At 41.7% G+C, this 23,144-nt stretch overlaps 1 protein-coding gene across 1 annotated transcript in view; it reads right to left on the reverse strand.

Annotated features, from left to right (window-relative positions):
* Positions 1-20,536, reverse strand: part of PDE4C (phosphodiesterase 4C) — a 368,145-nt gene extending 347,609 nt beyond the window's left edge. Inside the window, exon 1 of the mRNA XM_040326959.1 lies at positions 19,587-20,536. Within this exon, the coding sequence (XP_040182893.1) occupies positions 19,587-19,780 (194 nt within the window). The 5' untranslated portion in view covers positions 19,781-20,536. The remainder of the gene's footprint in view (positions 1-19,586) is intronic.
* Positions 20,537-23,144: the final 2,608 nt, after the last annotated feature.

Here is a 23,144-nt window from a genome sequence, read left to right on the forward strand (position 1 = left end):
AATCTGTAGTGTTTGTTTATAGCAAAGAGTTAAAACCACATAAACATATGAGCAATGCACGGCAAGATACATGCAAATATAATAAACAGTGGACTGCTGTAAAAATAATATGCAGTATAAGCATTCTGTGATTTTATTTTTTAAAGTTAAAGTGTAACTAAAGGCAAAGCTTTTTTTTTTTTTTTTTTTTGGATAGAGTGGAGAGCGATTTATTTATAACACTTCTCAGTTTTTATTGCTGTCTGTGCCCCCATTAAGGAGAATCACCCTCTGAACTTGTCCTGTTTACCATTAGCATTGAAAGTGAATTGAAAAGAAAATCCAAAATGTTGGGTTGTCCCCAGAAAAGTAATAGAGGGGAAGTCTTCCAATATGGAAACTAGTTCTGGTGACCTGGGGGTCCCCAAGGAATTCCCTTAATTTTCCTGGATTCTTTTTTTTCACTCCCTGTTTGGCTATGGGACAGGAAGTGAAGAAAAATCTCCGCAAAGGGACACAGATGGCGAAAAGAAACCATCACTTGCTCCACCCAAAATGCCTATAGTTCTACTTTAACAAAATTGTATTTCAAGAAGCTTTCTGATTCTTTTTAGAGATCCCTTGTGTAACTGTTAGAAATGGAGTTACAGGGATCGACCAATATTGTTTTTTCGGTGCCAACACGATCCTGTTATTTCGGCAACCTCTTAGGCCGATAGCCGATATTGTGTACATTAAAAAAAAAAAATGTTTACCCTTTTGTTTGTTTTTATCACTGTTATTGCTGTCACAAGGTAAGTAAACATCACTTCTGACAGTAATAGGCAGTGACAGGTGCTCTTTATGGAGGGATCTGGGGTCTATAAGACCTCAAACCCCTCTTCTGGACTTGAAAGTATTTAAAACGTCAAGATCAACGTTTTCTATTTTATAAAACTGGCACCTTTAAGATGCCAGTAATCGGGGCAGTGATATCATGACATCGCTTCTGGGTTACTAGATCCGAGACCTGAATGAAGCATTGGCTTTTTCAGGTCTTTGGCCAGCCAGCGGACATGCCGGTGACTTGTCGTTAAGGTTCCCCTAACGAGAAAGTTCCTTTAAGGACTGCGCAGGCGCAATGCTTGCCGACGGAAATCTCCGAACCTCGGCCGGCATCCAGGCTCATTCTTTAACATCCCCGTGGATTGGAGGATGTTAAAAAAAGAGCCAGGAGGCCGAGCGAGCGGAGCGAGCTGTACGAGCGAAGCGAGGACGTGAGGCCGACTGGCCACTTTCCTCAAAATCCACGTCGCCCTGGATGCCGGCCCAGGTTCGGAGATTTCCGTCGGCAAGGATTGCGCCTGCGCAGTCCTTAAAGGAACTTTCTCGTTAGCCGGAACCATATCGGCAGATCACCGGCTGGTTGCTCAGTCCTTTTCGCGAACACAGGTTCGCACATGTGCATTGATGCCAGGTGGGCTATTTAAACTGGTGCCTTGTGTCAGTGCTGTTTGGTCTATTACATTCCTGAAGCATCTGTATATCTGTTCCTGTATTGTTTACTCATTGCCGACCCGATCAGCTCCAGACTTGGACTGTCTGAACTATGCCTACACTGGCCCCTGGACTACTGTTCTGCCTTATCCTTCTCATCTGTCTCGTTGTTACCAAACCTGACCCAACTATTCTTCTCCCCGATGCCTGTGTCTGATCTGCCTGCTAGTTGCTGACCTGGACTGTCTGACCTTGCCTTGGCTCTTCTTCTTGCACCTGATCCAGACATGGCTGTGTCTGTCATCAGTTTCTGCTGTTCTGCCAGCATGCTTCCAGCCAGCTGCTCCTGCATAACCCGACGCACATAAACATCCTACAGCAGAAGTCCAATTAGGCACTCGTGCCACTCTGTGCTCTGGCGTTCTCTGCTACACTGCCAGGGCTCCTGAGCCAGAGCTGTAAGTGCACATGTACACACAGGCTAAGTTGACCCCTGACCGCAGGAAAAAGCAAAACGCAGCAAAACCGCAAAACAATTTTGCTGCGATTTGCGGCCAGCGGTCAAAGCATTCCTATCCTGAACATGATTCTTCTGCATTCAGGAGAGGGAGGTTGAAGAACGTTGGACTTCCCCTAAGAGCAGCAACTTCTAAACTCTTGTAAAAGCGTATGTGTGCATGGACACATAGGCTTTTATGGAGTTGATATACACAAAAAGATTGCGCAAACCCAAAACACATCAAAACGTAATCGTGCAAACACAATATACAATGTAAATATATCAAGTGGGTAAGATAATCAAAACATTTATTAATTATTATTATCGTGTTAAATAGAGTCCCAAAAAATACATAAGGGGAGTAAACTTAGGATAAATGAATCCACAAGGAATCCATATGTTTAACACAAAGTCCCAATAGGAAAAAGGATTTAACCAAGTGATAATAAAAACAACTCCTAATGCCGCCTCTCACGATCTGCAACGGTGACGGGTCAAATGCTTAGGATCCAGATGGAGAAGTAAGCTAAAAAAGCCAGATGGCTTATGTAATTGAGTTTAGGAGCTTTGGCAAAAAAACACCAAAAGCTCCTAAACTCAAGTTTAGAAGCTATACATGAGCCCTAAGATAGGCCTTCCTCTATACTTCAGGCTCCATCACTCGGTATGTTACTAGTGCTGCTGCATAATCATGCGTGTTTGCGCACATTTTAGATACATTTTCATATTTTATGTTTCTAATAGGAGACTGTTAGGCAGAAAACACTGCCAAAAACACATGTACATGAGTTCAGATTGAAATCTATGGGGCCAAGAAAGCACTATGCGGCCGCGAAAGAGGCACCTGTACCTTTTCATAAATCACACCACACCCTGTTACATTGATGTGAATGGGCACCATAGAGAATAATGTGATTTCCAATGCTGTGAGCTGCAGTGCGACAGCAGATGCAGGAGAAACTGCAAGTGTGAACAAGGCCTACAGGATGCATGCATACAATTGTATACATACAGTATTTAACTAGAAATGACCAGGCCTTTAGAAGTTTTGTTTTTTTAAATTTCAAATCCACAAGACAGTGCAGATGAAGTGAAACCAACTTTAGTTTTGAACCATACAAACTGGGAACACATATAGTAATGGAAAATGGAAAGAAACTGCGCTAAAAAATACCGAAAAGATGAGAAAAGGGAAAATAAACTGCAACGTGGTCACAGTCTAATCCCTCCAGGTGCTGCGATTATCATGTAAATAAACAATAACTATAAGAGATAAACATAAGAAAAATATAAATCGCGCTACCTCAACCACCCTTCTTGCCGGACACAGGCGTATGCAAGTGGATGATCTACAGTGATATAAGTGAAAGGCCGGCTGCTATGTTAGGAGTGACCTCTAATGGCCACTAGGGTGCAGCATGCAGCCACCTCAAAATCCCACACCAGTGATGGTGATGGTGATTTACAAGTAAAACAAAAAATCAAATGAAAAAAAAAACACTTGGATCAAAAAGACATTGGCTAAATGTGAACTTTGGCTATGAACGAGTTAATAGTCCAAAATATTAACAGCAGAAAGTCCGTTAGACAGCAGATAGTATGTCAAACACCCGTGCATCTGTGCCACATTACAGATTGGTTGTAAACGTGTCCAAAGGAAAACGTGACATCTCCTCCACCAGACTTATAAATTGGCCTCTTACCGAATTCCCACGATCCCTTATTACAGGGGATCAGAAACAGCATATAATAGGGAACGGGCGCCATGTTGGAGCCTAATTGCCCAACATGGCGCCGCTTGTTTTTCTCGTTTTTTTTTTCATATTTTTCCTTTGTTTTTCTTCGTTTTTATATTAAAATTCTCACAAGAGCGGCTGGGATGAATCAATCCACCCGTCCCTTAATGTGTGCAATACCAATGAGCCCGATATAATCGTTAAATATTATGTCCCAAGTCCTGTCCACTCCCGGGTATGCAGCATGTCTGCAATATTGGGCACCATATTGTAGCCCTTCTTGTCATGTGTGCAGGGTGGGGAGGTGGCCACGGACCAGAGTGAGGCTCAGATTCATTTGTGCTCTTATATATAGAGGTGACGCAGCGCGCTGCTCGTGCCTGGAAGAAGTACGTTTTTTTACGAAACGGACGTAGGGCGAGCGGCACGCTGTCGTCACCCAAGAAGCTCCTGACGTTCCCCCAGTGGACGAGTGCCTGAGAGTTTTGTGTACCGGCCGGCACATTAGATTCAAGGCAAATTTTAAACTGCATAACTGTAAGTGCAATTTGAACCTTTTAAATACATTTTTTACACATTTAACGCACTATGTGGAGCTGTCACTGTTTCTTACATGGTGGGCAATGTTACTGCTGAAATGTCTTGAAGAACGAGATCCAACAGGACCGTATATCCCAAACTGTGAGATTGGGACCTATTATATGCTGTTTCTGATCCCCTGTAATAAGGGATCGTGGGAATTCGGTAAGAGGCCAATTTATAAGTTTGGTGGAGGAGATGTCACGTTTTCCTTTGGACACGTTTACAACCAATCTGTAATGTGGCACAGATGCACGGGTGTTTGACATACTATCTGCTGTCTAATGGACTTTCTGTTGTTAATATTTTGGACTATTAACTCATTCATAGCCAAAGTTCACATTTAGCCAATGTCTTTTTGATCAAATTTTTTTTTTTTTTTTTTTGTTTGTTTTTTTGTTTTCACTTGTAAATCACCATCACCATCACCATCACTGGTGTGGGATTTTGAGGTGGCTGCATGCTGCACCCTAGTGGCCATTAGAGGTCACTCCTAACATAGCAGCTGGATTTTCACTTATATCACTGTAGATCACCCACTTGCATACGCCTGTGTCCGGCAAGAAGGGTGGTTGAGGTAGCGCGATTTATATTTTTCTTACATATAGTAATGGATAAATTGGGACCAAGCTTATAGAGACCAATGAACAAAACTGAAGGTAAAGGCACACAAAAAAACACTCGCAGTCTTTCCCTTTCCTTAACCACTTCTCCCCGGAAGGTTTTACCCCCTTAATGACAAGGCCATTTTTTGTGATATGGAACTGCGTCACTTTAACTGACAATTGCACGGGCGGGCAATGATGTACCTAAAGAAAATTTATGTATTTTTTCCCCCCACAAATAGAGCTTTCTTTTGGTGGTATTTGATCACCTCTGCGGTTTTTATTTTTTGCGCTGTTAAACAAAAAAAGAATTTTGAAAAAAAAACAAAACTATATTTTTTACTTTCTGCTATAATATATATATATATATATATATATATATATATATATATATATATATATATAAAAAAATTATATATATATATATATATATAAGGGATCTGCCTTGTTTACATAGGAAGATTCCCGTTCTGCCTCTTCTCACCATTATCGCAGATGGCCCGGCGGACATCGAATCCGCGGGACCCACGGGCGCTCCCCCAGTTTAACATGCACGGAACGATGTACGGGTACGTCGGTTTGCGCAGGAGAGCCGACCTGCCGCCGTATATATACAGTGGCTGGACGGCAAGTGGTTCAAGTATTTTTATTCACTTAACTACTCCTTGAGAGTCATAACCCTCTCTTTCCTTGCATGTCATGGCCCTCTCCTATTCTGGGAGCGTCTATTTACTGTCTGTGCTGGCCCAACTGCTCGGCCCTTCCCTTTACTATGCTCTATTACCCTTTATGGGGAATACTATGGAGTGTCACTTGAGTGATGACTCTGAGCCTGCTAAATTACATCCAAGATGGCAGCACCCAGCAGTAGTCTCAGGGCCTTTGAGTGAATGTCCACACAAGGGAGGCTTTCACAGATAAATAATATGCATAAAATAGGTTAAATACATGTAGAATTTTATGGGATAATGTTGTTAAAATAAATGGTTTGGCAGCATTGTCTCTTTAGGAAGAGCATTGTCACCTCTAGGTAAAGTGACTGTTGGCAAAAAAAAAATATATATATAAAATGCTAGCCTGCAAAAAAAAGTAGTAATACTTACCTTTCCCATTATTAATTTAATCGCTACAACAGCTAAAAGATCTTTAGCATCCAACACTTCCAAGTGTGTTGGATGCCTACCTCCCCAGCTGTGTATGTAAGTTCCATGCTTCCACCCGCTGACTACTATGTCACTAGTATGTCTTAGGTCATTATGTCATCAGTGTGTCCTGCAGAGGCTCTGGTGGTGGGATATGTAAGTATCTTTGCACTTCTTTGCCGACAGGCTTTTTAGTTATTGTTTTTTGGCAAGAGTGTCACTAGGAAAGTACAAGAACCACTAGTGTGTTTTCAAGACAGTAAAACCAGAAAAAGATGGAAATAAGGAAAGGACAGGGGCACATGGCAAATACAAAAATTCTCTAAGGGCTTGTTTAGACTTGTGGTTGGGGGTGGTAAAAACACACAGTTGAGCTGCATTTTTCTGCCTTAACCATTAAAGGCAGCCAGATGGCAGCATACACATGGTGTGGATGTAATGCTTTGCTTCACAACCGTGGCAAGAAGTAAATCCCCGTCACATTGGGTGGGAACAGCTGCCCGCCAAACATGACCCATTATTTTAAACAGTGCAAAATGAAAAGATGAGAATGGAAAAGGTAATACACAATTATCTCTTTGCTAATTGACCCCATGCTCACTTTAAATTTACTGACAGTAAAAAGAAAAATATCGGTGAATAAAATTTCCTAATCTGTATAAGTCAAAGCAGACAGTGTGACATTTAATACCCTTTTGAATCTTGATTTAAAAATCTTCATATAAAAAAAATGACATTTTCTCATGTAAAGGATAATATAGTCAGCCGAGACTCCTCTGAGATGTTCCCTTATAGTTTATCTCTTTCAGAAGTGAAGCCACCACCTATTTCCTCTAGTATCTACGGTATATTCAGATTACTCTTAAGCTTTTTGGACAATTAGGATTTTTTATTGTACATTTTTTTAAAGCTTGCTTTTCAGTTTTATACGGAACAGTATTAACACATTCATGCTATTTTACCCCAACCTGGGGTAGAAAAAAAGGGGGGCATCAACCTCCTAGTTATATTGTTTGTAATTGCACGAGCATTTAGGTTCTTCCCAGTAGTACTATTTCTTAGTCTGAACCGGGGCATTAACATCCTAGTTATATTATTTGTAATTGGATGAGCATTTAGGTTCTTCCCAGTAGTACAATTACTTAGTCTGATCCGGGGCATTAACCTCCTAGTTATATTGTTTGTAATTGGACGAGCATTTAGGTTCTTCCCAGTATTACTATTACTTAGTCTGATCCTGGACATTAACCTCCTAATTACATTGTTTGTAATTGGACGAGCATTTAGGTTCTTCCGAGTAGTACTATTACTTAGTCTGATCCGGGGCATTAACCTCCCAGTTATATTGCTTGTAATTGGACGAGCATTTAGGATTTTCCGAGTAGTACTGTTTCTTAGTCTGATCTGGGGCATTAACCTCCTAGTTATATTGTTTGTAATTGGACGAGCATTTAGGTTCTTCCGAGTAGTACTGTTTCTTAGTCTGATCCAGGGCATTAACCTCCTAGTTATATTGTTTGTAATTGGACGAGCATTTAAGTTCTTCCGAGTAGTACAATTTCTTAGTCTGATCCGGGGCATTAACCTCCTAGTTATATTGTTTGTAATTGGACGAGCATTTAGGTTCTTCCGAGTAGTACTATTTCTTAGTCTGATACGCAGACTTAACTCCGAGAGCTGCAGTAAGGCCCTGAGTATCATTCACCCTGGCAAACCACTGCCAAAGGGCTCAGAGGGGTAGTTTGTGTTTCGAAGTGCCAGGGTGCTAAGATTAAGTCTTGACGGAATTTAATGAGTGGATTAGCAAAAACATTAGGTATCTCTTCAAAAGGCATAGGTGTAAGGTGGAGAAGGGTGGCAGCAGGATCATCAATCAGGGAGAATAGCCAAAAGGCTAAAGACATCATAAGCTGCAGAGACTGCAGCAAAAGTATTCCACTTTTGCGTTGAGAAACTTTTATGCTTCCAATACCCCAAATCTGATTGTCCTGGGAGGAACTCAGGATGCCCAACTACAGGTGTCATAGGAGAAGGAAAACTCGTAATATTAAGCAGTGAGAAGTACCTGTTGACTTCACAAAGCATTAAGCCTATTAAAGGGCATTTGAGCAAAGATCTAAGTATCTCTTGTCCTGCCCATGGGAGCCATGGTAATGAGACAGGAAAACAATCCAGTAGATCCAGTAGATGTCCTTGAAATATTCATTATTGATGAAGCCATTGTCTTCTGCACTGATATATACATCTTTACATATCTGTGGCTTTGAGATTTTTGTGTTATGATGCCAATAAAAAAAACATGCAATACCCAATCCCAGAGTAAAATAATTACCTACCAAAGTTCTTAGTGCCAATTCTCTGGTAAACACCTTGTCTGTGGGCAGGGTAAGAGGGAGATCACAGACCTGTTTTATCAGTTTAGCATTGACTGTACTACAGCTGAATGGAGTAGACAGGGTCAGGTTGTTCATATCAGAATATTTATTTATTACAGTTACTTATAGTTCTGTACATTTATGCAGTGTTTTACACATATATTGTACATTCACATCAGTCCATTCCCTCAAAGAGCTTACTATATAAGGTCCCTAGCTCACATTCATACATACACATACAAGCGCCAATGTAGACAGGAGCCAATTAACCTGCCAGCATATCTTTGGAGTGTGGGCGGAAACTTGAGTGCCTGGAGGAAAGCCACGCAGGCACAGGGAGAACATGCAAACTCCAAGCAGGTAGTTCAGTGGTTGGGATTTGAACCAACAACCTTAGTGCTGCTAGGTGAAAGTGCTAACCACTTAGCCACTGTGCTGCCCTAATATAGTAAAGATTCTGTTTTTACACATTTCAATTACTTTACAATGCTTAGTTGACAATGTACTGTAGACTGTACTGTTATGATGTATTCTTTCTTTGTTAGCTATCTTTCAAGGCTACTTGCCTGCATATAAAGAAGTTTCCGAGCTTATTATAATTAGGATATCAGACAAAGTGGTCTGGAACTGAAAACGCTTATAGCTGTCTCTTATAAACCTACACTGGCCCAAATGTAACATTGCCACAGCGGGTAGCAATATTTTTATACTAATGAGTTTGATAGGCACTTCTAAAAATGTGAAATTTAAACAGTAGCAATTTACAAAGACATAAACCTGCATAAAACAACCCCTTCTCTCATAAACAGGGCTGAATTTTATATCCCAGTGCTATAAACAACCAGTTCCATACGTGCACTGGTTGGTCTTCTATTTGGATCATTATTGAGGGAGGGTTGCAGCATAATATTTCACCCTAATAATAGGGCCCTATGCACACCTGCTCGGTACAGTGATCTCTATTCACAATAAAACAATTACTATTTGGATTCAGTTAAAAACCAGCCATCTTATTTTGACATTTAATACAATAGTTATGTTTCATTATATGTACAGTATATTTACCTAGTTATCAGTGATGCCTGACCAGTAATACAAAAGTAAACACTAAAGTAAGCTATGCATCTTAGCCGTCGGGTCTCTACCTTTTCTCTATAAACTGTAATTTGTAGAGTGCAGCAGAAACCATTGAGAAGTAACATGTCACTGGGCTACAACTTTCCAGTTTCCAAGAGTTGTGAAAACATTCTGCACAAGACAAGAGCAGACTAGACTGGTTTGGCATTTAATACAATGAAACCTACAATTATAGGATGTGTGCAAATAAAAGTACTGTAAACTATAGTGATGAAATAGCTAAAATGTACAAGGGACCTGGGCAATAATTGGGACTTCTGTTGCATTCTTGGTAAAGGTTTAAGATGTTGCTTTAAATTTTAGCTGTTAAAATGGGTAAAACCACTTAATATTTGCCTTTGTAATTATAGAGCACCTTAGCAGCTCTGCAGTACCTAATATCTTTGCAATCTGTGAGTCCATAACCACCTGATTGACAGCTTAACTCAAGCAGGTACAGAGCAATTAAACAGTCAATTTGTACGTTTTTTCCTGATTTAGACTTACTCATCTATGAAATTATACAGGGGAAGTAATACTTTGAAGGTAAATGCTGCAAGCAAAGCATATAGATTTTTTTTTCAAACAAAAGCTTTGTTTTTTTCTATAATCAGAATGTAATCATGGTACGTGGAGTACGTGATAGTGGATAGTACAATGGGATTGCATGCCGCCCACGACCCCACCATACATTTTTTAAATAACTAAATAACTAAACATTCCCCAAAAAATACAGCCTTAATAATAAATAAAAAAAACACAAAAACAATATATTGGCATGTATTGGTTTGCAATAAATCGTAAATATTTAAAAAAAATTGTATTTAAACCAAAATATTCAAGTAAATCAGAAATCTAACTAGAAGTTCATTTATTGGAACTTGAGCCATATTTAATGAAATCAACATTAAATACCTCTCCCTAGAAATCCAAGGTTACTATAACCACATAAGTGCCAGCGACAAAGGGTGGGTAGTGAGGGTAGCTCTTTTGCCAAGGCTTGACCAACTGTGAGAAAACCTATGTATTTTCTCCATATTTATAGGGCTCCCAGGATTTCTAGAAGCTATCAAAGCTTCTAATTGGTTAATAATACTTTCCTCATAACTTTTAAAGTGACAGTAACCTAATTACCTATGACCTATATTACCTCACAACTTATTATGAAAATTTAAGCGGGAGGAGGCGGGGCCGCAGCAAGCCCATGAAGGCGGGCCCAAATAGCTGTTCCCTCCTTTTACATTCTTTGAAACAAACTGTTCCTGCAGCAAAAAAAAAACACATGGCCACTAAACCGGTTTATTAAGTCATGGAATGGGATAGAACCAGGCCTTTTTTGTACCAGTATCTTCTGAAACTATTAGCCATTGGTTCTAGGGTTGCCACCTCATCCCTTTAAAACAGAACACATATGAATTACACAGGTTCTGTGGCTGATTAAGGTGGTAATTGAACTCAAGTGGAGCCTTATCTAAATTAAATTAGCCTCAGAACCTGTGGAATTCATATGTGTTCTGTTTTAAAGGGATGAGGTGGCAACCCTAATTGGTTCAGACATATGATCCTCATGCTGCTGCTGCGGCATAGGAACAAGCATAATCCCCAACTATTGTGAATCCCACACATCTGTCTCAGGATTTAAAAAAAAAATCATAATATCCTGCAGGTCCAGGACACGTCCCTCTGCTGGAAGCTGGAAGGTAGCAGATCTATGATGGTAGATTGAGAGCCTCCAAAAGAAGCAACCAATGATCTATCTGTGTGCAATTAATCAAAACCAAAAACAGCCATGGCAGGAGCGAGTTAAGAGTGCCACAAATGCATCCCAGAGAGGATAAGATAGGAATTGCTAGTCCAGTCTGAGAACCTTATGATAACAGGAATTTAACAAGGTCTGTAACGGTATTGAGACCTTTCATGGAAAACTGTACCTTCTTCCTGCCTGCTCTTCCATGCTCCATATAACCTGCTTACTTATTGCACATATTTAGCCTGGTCTGCTGCTCTGCTCGTTGCCCATCTTCTATATGGAGTCATGTGACCCATGTGACAATTACACCTTCACATTCTTTTTTGGTGTTCGATGCCTGTGCTTAAATGCTGCAAAATTTACACTTTACCTTATTAATGCCTACAACACACAAATAACTTTTCACCAGCTCTGTATTGTTTGTAATACAATATTCCCCCATGTTTGTTACATCTTCTGTTTGACAGCGTCTGCATAATTTTTGCGCTGATGTTCACTATCCTTATCCAAAAACTCTTAGCACAGGATGCGCTGTGGTAGCTCATTTGATCATTGCTGTTACATGTAAATGTAAAATCTGACAGAGGAAGTCTTCCACTACCCAAATCCTTAGCTGCATTCTGCTTTAGAGGACCTCATAAGTCTGAGCCACAGAGAAAGCATGGAGCCAGTGGCGCACAGTGGAATAGACCTCACAGAATTGCCACTATCACTTGTAAACATAAAAGCCAGCAGAAGAGTCTTCCATTGCACATTCTAAGTGGATCTGACCGATGAGATCATCTAATGCAGATTGCACCAGAGGCTGTGAGTAGCAAAAGACTTCCTCTGTCAGCTTCTATGTTCAACGGCATTGATCTAGTGAGCCATCACATTGGGTCACATGCTAATGGATGTCTTGGATAAGGGCAGCCTCACACACAAAGTGGCCACAGGAGGAAGTGCAGGAACTTTAGGAAGGTATGTAGCCACATTCAGGAGCATGGTGTGAGGTGTACATGGAACCTGCTGGGTAGTAAGCAAAGCACATACAGTGCTCATGTCTCAGAGCCAATGTTTTACATTTAGTATGTAATTTAAGGCTCTCACATGTGGGGAAGGTTTACCACTTAGCATCTAAACATGCAATGTGTAAATAAGGGGTTTCCACTCTGTAATTGTAGTCCTTCTTGACTTCTACTTACCCTTTCCTGTAAAATGTGTCATTGAGAAAAACAGCTTGGAAGAAAGATGAGAAGTTTGTATAGTACTCAGTCAATAGTATATTATAGTATCAGATTTCCAGTCTTTTGGCAATGTGAAAATGAACAAAATTAAGTCTACAGAATTATCACAATGGTTGCTAGTCAGCACAACAGCAGGTTAAAATCAACAAACACGGTGAAATGTATACATACAGAGATATTCCTGGAGAAAATGTTTAGTTAGTAATACGTCCCACGTGAACTGTGTAATACTTTTTCATAAAGGTGCAGCCATTGGTTTCGCTCACATTATCAGGGTTTATGAACGCACAATCCACCAATTAGAAAATGAGAAAGACAAAACTGGCAGAGACTCAGACTTCTACTGACTCCTTAATAAAAGAGAAGCAACTCAAATAAGGTCTCCCTCATACTGTGTCAATGGCATCAGAGCTTCCCAAAACAGAGACCAGATGTTTCATTGTCGGTTCAGAATCCCTTTCACACTGCTCAGCAGTACTCTCAAGAAGACCAAACTACTATGTTGGTTCCTCAAGCAACATTCTTTTTAGGGTAAGCAACTGCTAGCAATAATTATATGGTTTTGCACAGGGATTTTTTTTTTCAGAATAGGTGCTTCCCACTTTCAAGTCATAGTCACCCCTTGCCTCCATCTCCTTCTAACCTCCAAACACCATACCTCCCAACTTTTGAACTTTGGAATGAGGGACACTTGAGGGAGGAAGTAATTTGCAGCACACGTAGCGCTCCACGGCAAAATGTGGGTGTGACCCAACTTTTAACAGTGGAAGGAGCTTAATGAGTGTGGTGGACAAGAATGGCAGAGGAGAAGGGTCTAAAGGGATGTGTAAGGGGGTCAGCAGGGCAGAAAATATGCATCACAAGGGCAGAGGACAGAGGGTCAGTAGGGCAGTGTAAAGGGGTCAGCAGGATGAAAGACAGGGAGTCAGTTGGGCGGAAGATAGGGGGAGTCAGTAGGGCAAGGTACAAGGGTCAGCAGGACAGAAGACATTGGTCGGTAGAGCAGGGTACAGGGGTCAGCAGGACAGAAGACATGAGGTCAGTAGGGCAGGGTACAGGGGTCAGCAGGACAGAAGACAGGGGGTCAGTAGAGCAGGGTAAAGGGGTCAGCAAGATGGAAGACAGGGAGTCAGTTGGGCGGAAGATAGGGGGAGTCAGTAGGGCAAGGTACAAGGGTCAGCAGGACAGAAGACATTGGTCGGTAGAGCAGGGTACAGGGGTCAGCAGGACAGAAGACATGAGGTCAGTAGGGCAGGGTACAGGGGTCAGCAGGATAGAAGACAGGGGGTCAGGAGGCCAGGGTACAGGTGTCAGCAATACAGAGGAAAGGGGGGTCAGTTGGGCGCAGTAAATGGGTCAGCAGGACAGAAGACAGGGAGTCAGTATGGTGAATGACAGGGGGTCAGTAGAGCAGGGTACATGGGTCAGCAGGACAAAAGACAGGGGGTCAGTAGAGCAGGGCACAGGGGTCAGCAGGACAGAAGACAGGGGGACAGTAGGGTAGCATACAGGTGTCAGCAGGACAGAACACAGGGGGTTAGTAGGGCAGGTTTCAGGGGGCAGCAGGACAGAAGACAGGGGGTCAGTAGAGCAGGGTACAGGGGTCAGAAGGACGGAGGACCGGGACTGCCCGTGTCCCCCCCAGTCACATGGAACCCCCTTCAAAGTACCCTCAGGCTGACTCTCCTCTTGAGTCTAGCATTCAGTGGGCGGAGCTTTTTGTCATGGACAAGGAGGCTTCTCATCTGCAAGTGTCTTGCTGTAAGCGTGCCCCCTCCTCTGCAAATGTCACTTACACAGACCACAGATCGCTGTTCTGGCAGAGTGCAGTGCAAGATTTCTGCCTCTTCCTCTGTATTGGAAAATAAAACATCACAGCAGGAGGAGGAGGGGCGGGTTCAGTCCACTCCACTCTGCACTGTGTGTGTGTCAGAGGCAGCCGGACTGGTGGGTAGAGATGCTGAATGGTGGCTGCCATAGACAGTGTTGCTTGCGGGAACCAAGACACCCCGCACATGCTGCGGGCAATCCAGGACTCAGCCCTGATTCGCCGGGACAGGGACTAATTTCCGGGATGGTCCCGGCAAATCAGGGACGGTTGGGGGGTATGCCCTAGTACCACCCCTTTTGGAGAATACAGAACCAAGTGGTGTTAAGTAATTTGTGTGGTATTTGTTAAAGTATAACTAAAGGCAAACAATTAGAACACCTGTCAGGTGTTATTGCTGTGTGACGCAATTAGGGAGATTCACACTCTCTATTTGTTCTGTTTACCATAATCATTGAAAATAAAAGTAAAAGAAAATACAACATTTTGGGTCGTCCCCAGAAAAGTAATAGATGGGAAATCTTCCAATAGGGAAACTATTTCTGCTGACTTAGGGGTCACAAAAGAATTCCCTTAATTTGAAGGGATTTCCTCTCGCTTCCTGTTTGGCTATGGGACAGGAAGTGACGCAGGGGATTAAAAATCTGACAGGGGTTAAAACCCTCCCTTATGCTATCCAAATAAAAAAAGTAAGTTAATAATAAGAAGAAAAGCAGTGAAATCTATCGCTTGCAGCCAACAATAGATCCCCTCGGCAACAATATATTCCCCAATAGATCCACCCCAGCAACAATAGATACTGCCCAACAACAATAAACCTCCCACAACAACTCTGGTTTTGCATATATTAAACTATATAGGTACAAATGCTTTTTTTTTGCTTAACAGGATACAATCTTTACAAGCTGAATATTACTAATCAAGAGTTGATGGCTATAAAATAGTACTCTAAAACTGGCACAAAAAAAGGGTGTCTGACATCACGTGTAGGCTCCATGCTTCTCCTGACTTTATCTATTGTGCCAAGCTCTCCTCTATTTCCAATCCTGGTTAACCCCAGCTTTACTATGGGTTTCACGAATGACCCCTTTTGAGCCCTCCTCCAATCAGGTCCTTTTCAAGCCTCTCACTTCAAGTAGGCAGGTTCTTGGCCTTCACTACGGACCCTCATGAATCCAAAAGACCCCTACAAGTTGCAAATATTTTGAGTGTAGCCTCAGATCAAATTACTTAAATAATCATATAACGTACCATCATCCAGGGTTTAATAGAAAGAGGGGCACGGGAAGATAGAATGGTCATGGCTGCTAGTACCGCAAACCCCCCACGTGGTGCCTCCTTATCCTTTTATACAACATTCAATAGTATTTATTATTTCTCCTAATATTATTATCCTATCAGAGAACAAATTTTTTTCCCCCTTGTTCGCCGCCTGGGGCATAAGTGGCGCGCTTCATGGTGATCCTTGACCCTTGGTGGTAAGCAGATCTATGTTATATTGCATACCTGACCTCTCACAGTTTACTTATGTTGTTTTGTTTATTTTTTATGTTTTCTGCTAGTCATGTGTAATGTTATTTGTTGTACAGATTACCTCCTGAAGAAGTGGTCTCCCGCGAAACCGGTAGAGGTCTCCTTTTGACTTCACCTCACAACATTAGATACCATACGGATTTCCGTTTATGTTCCACTGCTGTAACTAGTGTGAGGTTGATTGTCATAAGTTCTGTTTTTAAATGTATATTTTTTTATGTACAATAAATTAATTTTTACTGTATCTACTTGTGTCATCAGTACCGAGAAATCCATATACACAAAATCTTTTTCTGGGTGATAGTTCAAATTTGGTTTGCGGTACTAGCAGTCGCGACTATTCTATCTTCCGGTGCCCCTATTTCTATTTAACCCCTACAAGTTGGACTTTTGGAGAGCTCTACAAATTCATAATTTTCTTCAATCCCTCCTCCCTCCGACTAGCTTCCATCACAGATTGACCACACTAGAAGACTACTGCTTGGACAGTGGTATTCTTCCTCATGCTTTATTTAAGCTGTACTCACTTTTGGTTCTCTCTCCAGAGGACTTCACACTACCCTATTTTAAAAAAAGGGGTTCCGATTTGGGGAGGACATTTTTGGAGTCCCAAAAAACTGCCATGGTTCGTTTTGCATTGAAACCTTCTCTTTGCACAAGAATCAAGGAGAATAATTTCAAGATTTTTGACACAATGGTATAGACCACTTTCAATTCTTTACAAGTTCTTTCCGGCTACTTCAGATAGGTGCTGGAGGAGCAGGGGATTCCTGCATGTCTTTTGGTCCTGCTCTAAGCTCAACCACTACTGGAAGGAGGTACGCCAATTTTTTTTTAATTTATGAATTACCCTGTCCCGGACGATCCAGCATTTTTTCTTCTTTATGTGCCAAATCATGTATTTCCTTTAGGTGGAGAGATCCGCAACCTCTGTCCATTTGGTTCTGGCTGCACAAGGTGGAGAAGTTGAATTCTCATACTGACGAACCAACATAGCTATACAAGGCTAAATAGGATACCACAGCAACCCTAACACATTCAAAAACATTTAATTATCTCATTAAATCAAATTTTTACATCATAAAAATGTATATCCTGCTGATAATTCCATTCACATGAATCAATGTTCAGATCATCCACAGACTATTCTTAAAAAGTTTTAACTTTACATTATCCTTATTATACATATTATTGTTATGTTATTATTGTCACCATCTACTGCACCTACTACGCAGACTTATCCCATTTATTCCTAAAGAAGACATAGCGGCAGTGGTGGGAGCGATTGTAAACTCCAGACTGGATTATGCAAACGCCCTTTACCTCGGACTCCCAAAGTACCAAATCGCTCGTCTACAAGTCGTTCAAAATACGGCCGCCAGACTAGTGACTGGGAAAAAACCATGGGAATCAATCTCACCTTCACTGAGATCCCTTCATTGGTTGCCAGTAAAAGACAGAATTGCTTTTAAAGCACTCTGTCTAACGCATAGATGTTTCTATGGGAACGCTCCCCATTATCTGTGCGGAAAAATAAAAGCTCACAACTCCAATCGCGTTCTGCGATCCGCCAACCAAAATCTGCTTCAGATACCGAAAGCCAATTACAAGTCCAAAGGAGAAAGAAGATTCGCGGTCCAGGGTCCCAGACTATGGAATGCTTTACCAACCAGCATTCGGTTGGAGGAAAACCATTTAGCATTCAGGAGAAAGATCAAAACTAATCTCTTTTGATATCAAAGGAGACAGGAACAACAAGCGCCCAGAGGCGATTTGGTTCGCATGTGCTGCGCTATATAAGTTATTCATTCATTCATTCATTATGGGTGTTTCCAAAAGCTAACACCTTTTTCTTGACGTGTTTCATGAACAATGTTCACTTCATCAGGAGAAGATTCATATTGGATTGTTTCATCAATTCATCAATTTTAAAAGCAATGTTACATTATTGTGTAGGCTTCTGACTGGTCACATGGGGTAGGGAGGCAATAGGAGGGATATTCAGAGAATCCACAAAGGACATCTCGTAAAGGCAAGTGACTTATCCTCATTACTACAACTAATAATGAGGCAGAATGGGCCCAGATGTTACTCTAGTCCGATAATGTTCTCATGGAGGCACAAAATGTAGGTATCCTGAAGTCCCATCCTAAAATCAGGTGTGTAGTCTACAAATAGGAAAACATACTCCTGATGAAGTGAACGTTGTTCATGAAACGCCTCAAGCAAAAGACGTTGGCTTTTGGAAACATCTAATGCAATAATATGTATATAAGGATGATGTAAAGTTATAAATGTTTAAAGTAGTAGTATACACCGCTTGGTCACTTATACCTACAGGTAATTTTATATTAAAGCTTACCTGTAGATACAATGTGCACCGTTTAGGAGATGACCACAATTCCTGCAACCAGTGATGTCATTGGTACATGTGCAAAGTCCTCTAAATTGAGGGTACATTCAATGTGTTGTCAATTCAGAGTACTGTGCTGTGATCGTGACTCCTGTGCGCATGTGCGGGAGTGACATGATTGCGGCTCAGCCATTAAAACGGCCAGAGCCTGCGAACTCAGAAGGAAGACTGGGTGAAGATGGAAACCCTGTTGTGGTGACAGGGCGTCGCTGGAGGGATACGTTTTAGATGTAAGTCTGTCCTAATGTGCTGGTATACAATTCATACCAGCACATTATGCCATTAACTTGCACAAGGACTTTTTTTTTAAACACTTTGCTACCGCTTTAAGAATATTCCTGTGGGTGATCTGATCATTTACTCATGTTAAAGAAATTATCAGCAAGAAACATGTTAAAGTGTGAATTTAAGGGATAATGATTTAAAGTGTTTGAGTTTTATGTTTTTGATTGTAACATAGATGTGGTGGTATGTGAAAAGTCCTATTTAACCTTGTATTTATATGGCCCCATCCTTGTACTTTGCCTGGTGCACCATCATGTCTAAACTCAGCAAGTCTGAGTTTAGACATGAAAACCATATGAGTTTCGACACTGAAACCATATGATCAAAGCTACAATAAAAGCCATACTCTGTACATGTTTGCTTAACCACCAATCAGGCTGTGTAGTCTACACTCTAATGCCTTGTTCACGTGATCGGAATTTCCGATGGAAAATGTCAGACTGACGTTTTCCATCGGAAATTCCGACCGTGTGTATGCCCCATTTGACTTTTTTCATCAGAAATTTTGAGGAATCCCGTCTGAGTTTAGATAGAGAACATGTTCTCTTTTACTCCGATGGAATTCCGTCGGAATTCCGATGTGATTTTGGCCGGTCAAAAGTCTGACTATGTGTACTATTCTCCCCGTCTCCTGATCCACAGCAAAAGTGAAAAAACAGGTATACATGTGATATGTGACACTGCAGCCTACCGCCGATAATTTAGTACTCGTTGCCTAAGGGATCAATAATCAGGCTTCAAAATTCTCACATGGGAGGTAAGAGTGCAACTGTTTAACCCTGTGGAAGTTTCGACCTTCAGAAAGCTGAAACTTTCAGGGTGCTATAGCAGCAGATTTTGAAGACAGTCGCTAACAAATTTAGTGGAGGCAGCCGAGAGTGCTGGATACAAAGGCTGAAAAATAGTTATGCAAACCTGTACTAAGTACAGATTTCCTTGAAGGAAATGTGATTGCAGATCAAAACACAGTAACATATAGCAGTGGTTTGCTTTAGAAAAAAAAAAAATTATCTTGCTGGTAAAACAAGTTTTAAGCATATTTACCAGGGTGCGTGTGCAACTGTGAATCGCCTCTGCATACGATTACTCCGGCTCATGAGAAGTTTCCGAAGAAGGAGAGGTGAGTTTCGAGGGGAGCTGATTGGTGAACTCCGGGGAGAACTTTTGGGGGACCCCCTAGGCGAGATGCGGATAGGATTCCATTGTGGGGGAGAGCCACTTTGTGCTGGAACCTGCATTTTCCTATGGTACAATGTAAATAGTAGAGGTATAAATTCTTCCAATCTTCTACAAGAAGTGTAAGGTATTGCGTGTAATGAAAGTCAACAAGCTGTCAGTATACAGGTTCCAGAGCTGATAGGTTTAGTATGTTTCTTGTTCCCATGGGTTGTTTATGCACAAATAGTTGAGTTTTCCTTCCTAAAACAATTTACATTTAATGAAGTTCAAACTATTACTTGCTAAAATTAGAAATCATGCACCTTTCCCACGAGCTGGGCGATTTCCAAGTCCAGAAAGTACATGCAGATCCTCAATGCAAGAAGCAGTCCATCTTGATTAAAGTGCAATCTCATTCAGGTCTTTAAAGGCAGGCTGTATGTACTACGTGCAAGAAACATGATTCTTATCATACATGCCAGGGCAAACGTCACTCTGCCATGAAGAAAAAAAAAATGAAATGTTTTTAGAAGAAACAATCTGATAGACTTGATTCCCAGAAAATGCATCAACTCAGTAGCGAAGTCTGAATATGTGAAGTTCAGCCTGCATACACGCTTCCTCTCCTAGTCCCATACAGCTGAAAGTAAGGAAAGCGGATCCTGTTGCAGTTTGTTTATCCACACTGTCTCCAGCAGTCTCAGCCAATCCTATGTCAGTCACCAGTTCTCTTCCCTTCTCATAAAACACAGCACTGGCTGGCAGGACTTTGGGAAGCTCACAGAGGTCACCAGGAAATTATATTTGTATGATAAACTAAAAATCACTTAGGAATCTATAAAACAACTGTCACATGCAAGCATTTGTCAGTGCATGTTCTATATACCCACACAACTACATATGTTATGCACCCATTGTATTATACGCAGACGTCTTTTTTAGATTTTATAATATACGCAAGATTTTTTTTGTACACATTATTGGAATGTTCAATAAAAGTACAGTATGCAGCAGGTAAAATAAGTATTGAATGTGTCACCATTTTTCTAGGTAAATCTATTTCTAAAGGTGCTATTGATATGACATTTTCACCACATTCCCAGTGACAACCCATACATACAAAGAAACCAAAACAAATAAGTTCAGAAATTAAGTTCTGTGTAATAAAATGGAATGACACAAGAAAAAAAGTATTGAACATATGAAGAAAGTGAGGTGTAAAAAGGCACGGAAAGTCAAGACACCAGCTGAAATCTGTCAGGAATTAGAAAGCAATCCTGCACCTTGTCAGTGCAAATTAATATCAGCTGATTCAGTCTCAACTGATGGCCTATAAAAAGGGGTCTCATTACCAAGTTGTCACACGAGAAACATCTCATGATGAGTAAAATCATAGAGCTCTCTTACAACTTTATTGTTGCAAAACATACTGATGGCCTTGGTTACAGAAGGATTTCTAAACTTCTGAATGTTCCATACCTCCCAACAGTCCCGGATTTCGCGGGACTGTCCCGCGGTCAGTGCTAAGTGCTAGAGTCCCGCGGCACCCCCAATCCCGCGATTCGCGGTAAATCCCGCAATTGGCGATAAACCCCCCCCCCGCTCAACAACTCCGATCCACGGAATTACCCCCCCGCTCAACAACTTTGATCCGCGGAACCCCCCCGCCCAACAACTCTGATCCGCGGACCCCCCCCCCCTGCTCAACAACTCTGATTCGGCGGACCCCCCCCGCTCAACAACTTCGTTGGGAGGTATGCTCATTTGTCCCTCATTCTGAAGTTGAAAAGTTGGGAGGTATGATGTTCCAGTAAGGCCATATTCCAAAAGTGTAAAGAAATTCATTTCACCATAAACCGGCCACGACCAGGTGCTCCTCTCTGACAGAGAAGTGAAAAGAATTATCAGAAGAGTTGTCCAAAAGCCAAGGACCACTTGTGGAGAACTTCAGAAAGACCTGGAATTAGCGGGTACAATCTGTACAAAGAAAACAATAAGTAATGCACTCAACCGCCGTGTCCTGTATGCACACTCACCATGCAAAACTCAATTTCTGAAGGAAAAGCATGTTGGAGCTTGTTTAATGTTTTTTGCAGAACATTTAGACCAGCCTGTGAAATAATGGGAGAATATAGTCTGGTCAGATGAGACCAAAATTGAACTCTTTGGATGCCATAATACCAGGGCTCTTTTTCTCAAACAATAGGTGCTGGAACTTAACCACGACCCCCCAAAACCATCCACACACACCCTCCAAATTACATCAAATAGTGGGTGCGGTCAGTCAAATTTCACGAACAGTAGGAGGGTCTTAAAGGGGCATTAAATAAATAAATTGCATTACATAAAGAGTGCAGAGCTGTCACTTGTAAACACAGAAACCAGACTTCTGTGTTTACAAGTGATTGTGGTGAGCAGCCCCCCCCCCCCCTAAGGGTCTGAGCCAGAGGTGGTGAAACCAAGTTCCCCCTGAAAAAAAGCCCTGCATAATACACACTATGTTTGGAGGTCAAATGGCACTGCACATCACCCCAAAAACACTTGGGTAGATTCAGGTAGGGGCGCGCAAAACTAGGTCGGCGTAGCCTAGCGTGTTTACACTATGCCGCCTTAAGTAAGAGAGGCAAGTACATGATTCTCAAGCCACTTACCTCCTTACTTAGGGCGGCGTAGTGTAAACGCGGCGGGCGTAAGGGCACCTAATTCAAATGGGTTGGAGGGGGGCGTGTTGTATGGCAATGAGGCTTGACCTCACGTTTTTGACATTTTTTGTTACTGCGCATGCGCCGGGCGCCTACATTACCCAGTGCGCATTGCGGCTAAGTACGCTGTACGGGCCTATTGATTTTGACGTGGACGTGAACAACGTAAATCCCGATTCGCGGACGATTTACGCAAATGACGTAAAAAATTCGAACCTCGCGACGGGAATGGCGGCCATACTTTAACATTGTTATTCCACCTCATAGGTGGAATAACTTTAGGCCGCCTAAGGCCTTACGGAAACGGCGTAAAGCGACTGCGGCAGCCGGGCGTACGTTCGGGAATCGACGTAGAAACTCATTTACATATTTTACGCCGGCCGCAATGGAAGCGCCACCTAGCGGACATCCGAAAAATTGCAATCTAAGATAGGACGGCGCAAGCCGTCCTATCTTAGATATGTTTAAGCGTATCTCTGTTTGAGCATACGCTTAAACATACGGCGGCGTAGATTCTGAGTTAGGTCGGCTTATCTACTGATAAGCCGGCCTAACTCTTTGTGAATCTATTTGTGGTAACATCATGGTATGGGGCTGTTTTTCAGCATATTGTACTGAGAAACTTAATTTAATTGAAGGAAGGATGAATGAAAATATATACCAAGACATTCTTGATAAAAATATGCTGCCATCTACCAGGATGATGAAGATGAATGTGAATCCTGGGTGAAAGTTGTGTGAA

Source organism: Rana temporaria, chromosome 1 (assembly GCF_905171775.1).
Source record: "Rana temporaria chromosome 1, aRanTem1.1, whole genome shotgun sequence".
NCBI lineage: Eukaryota > Metazoa > Chordata > Amphibia > Anura > Ranidae > Rana > Rana temporaria.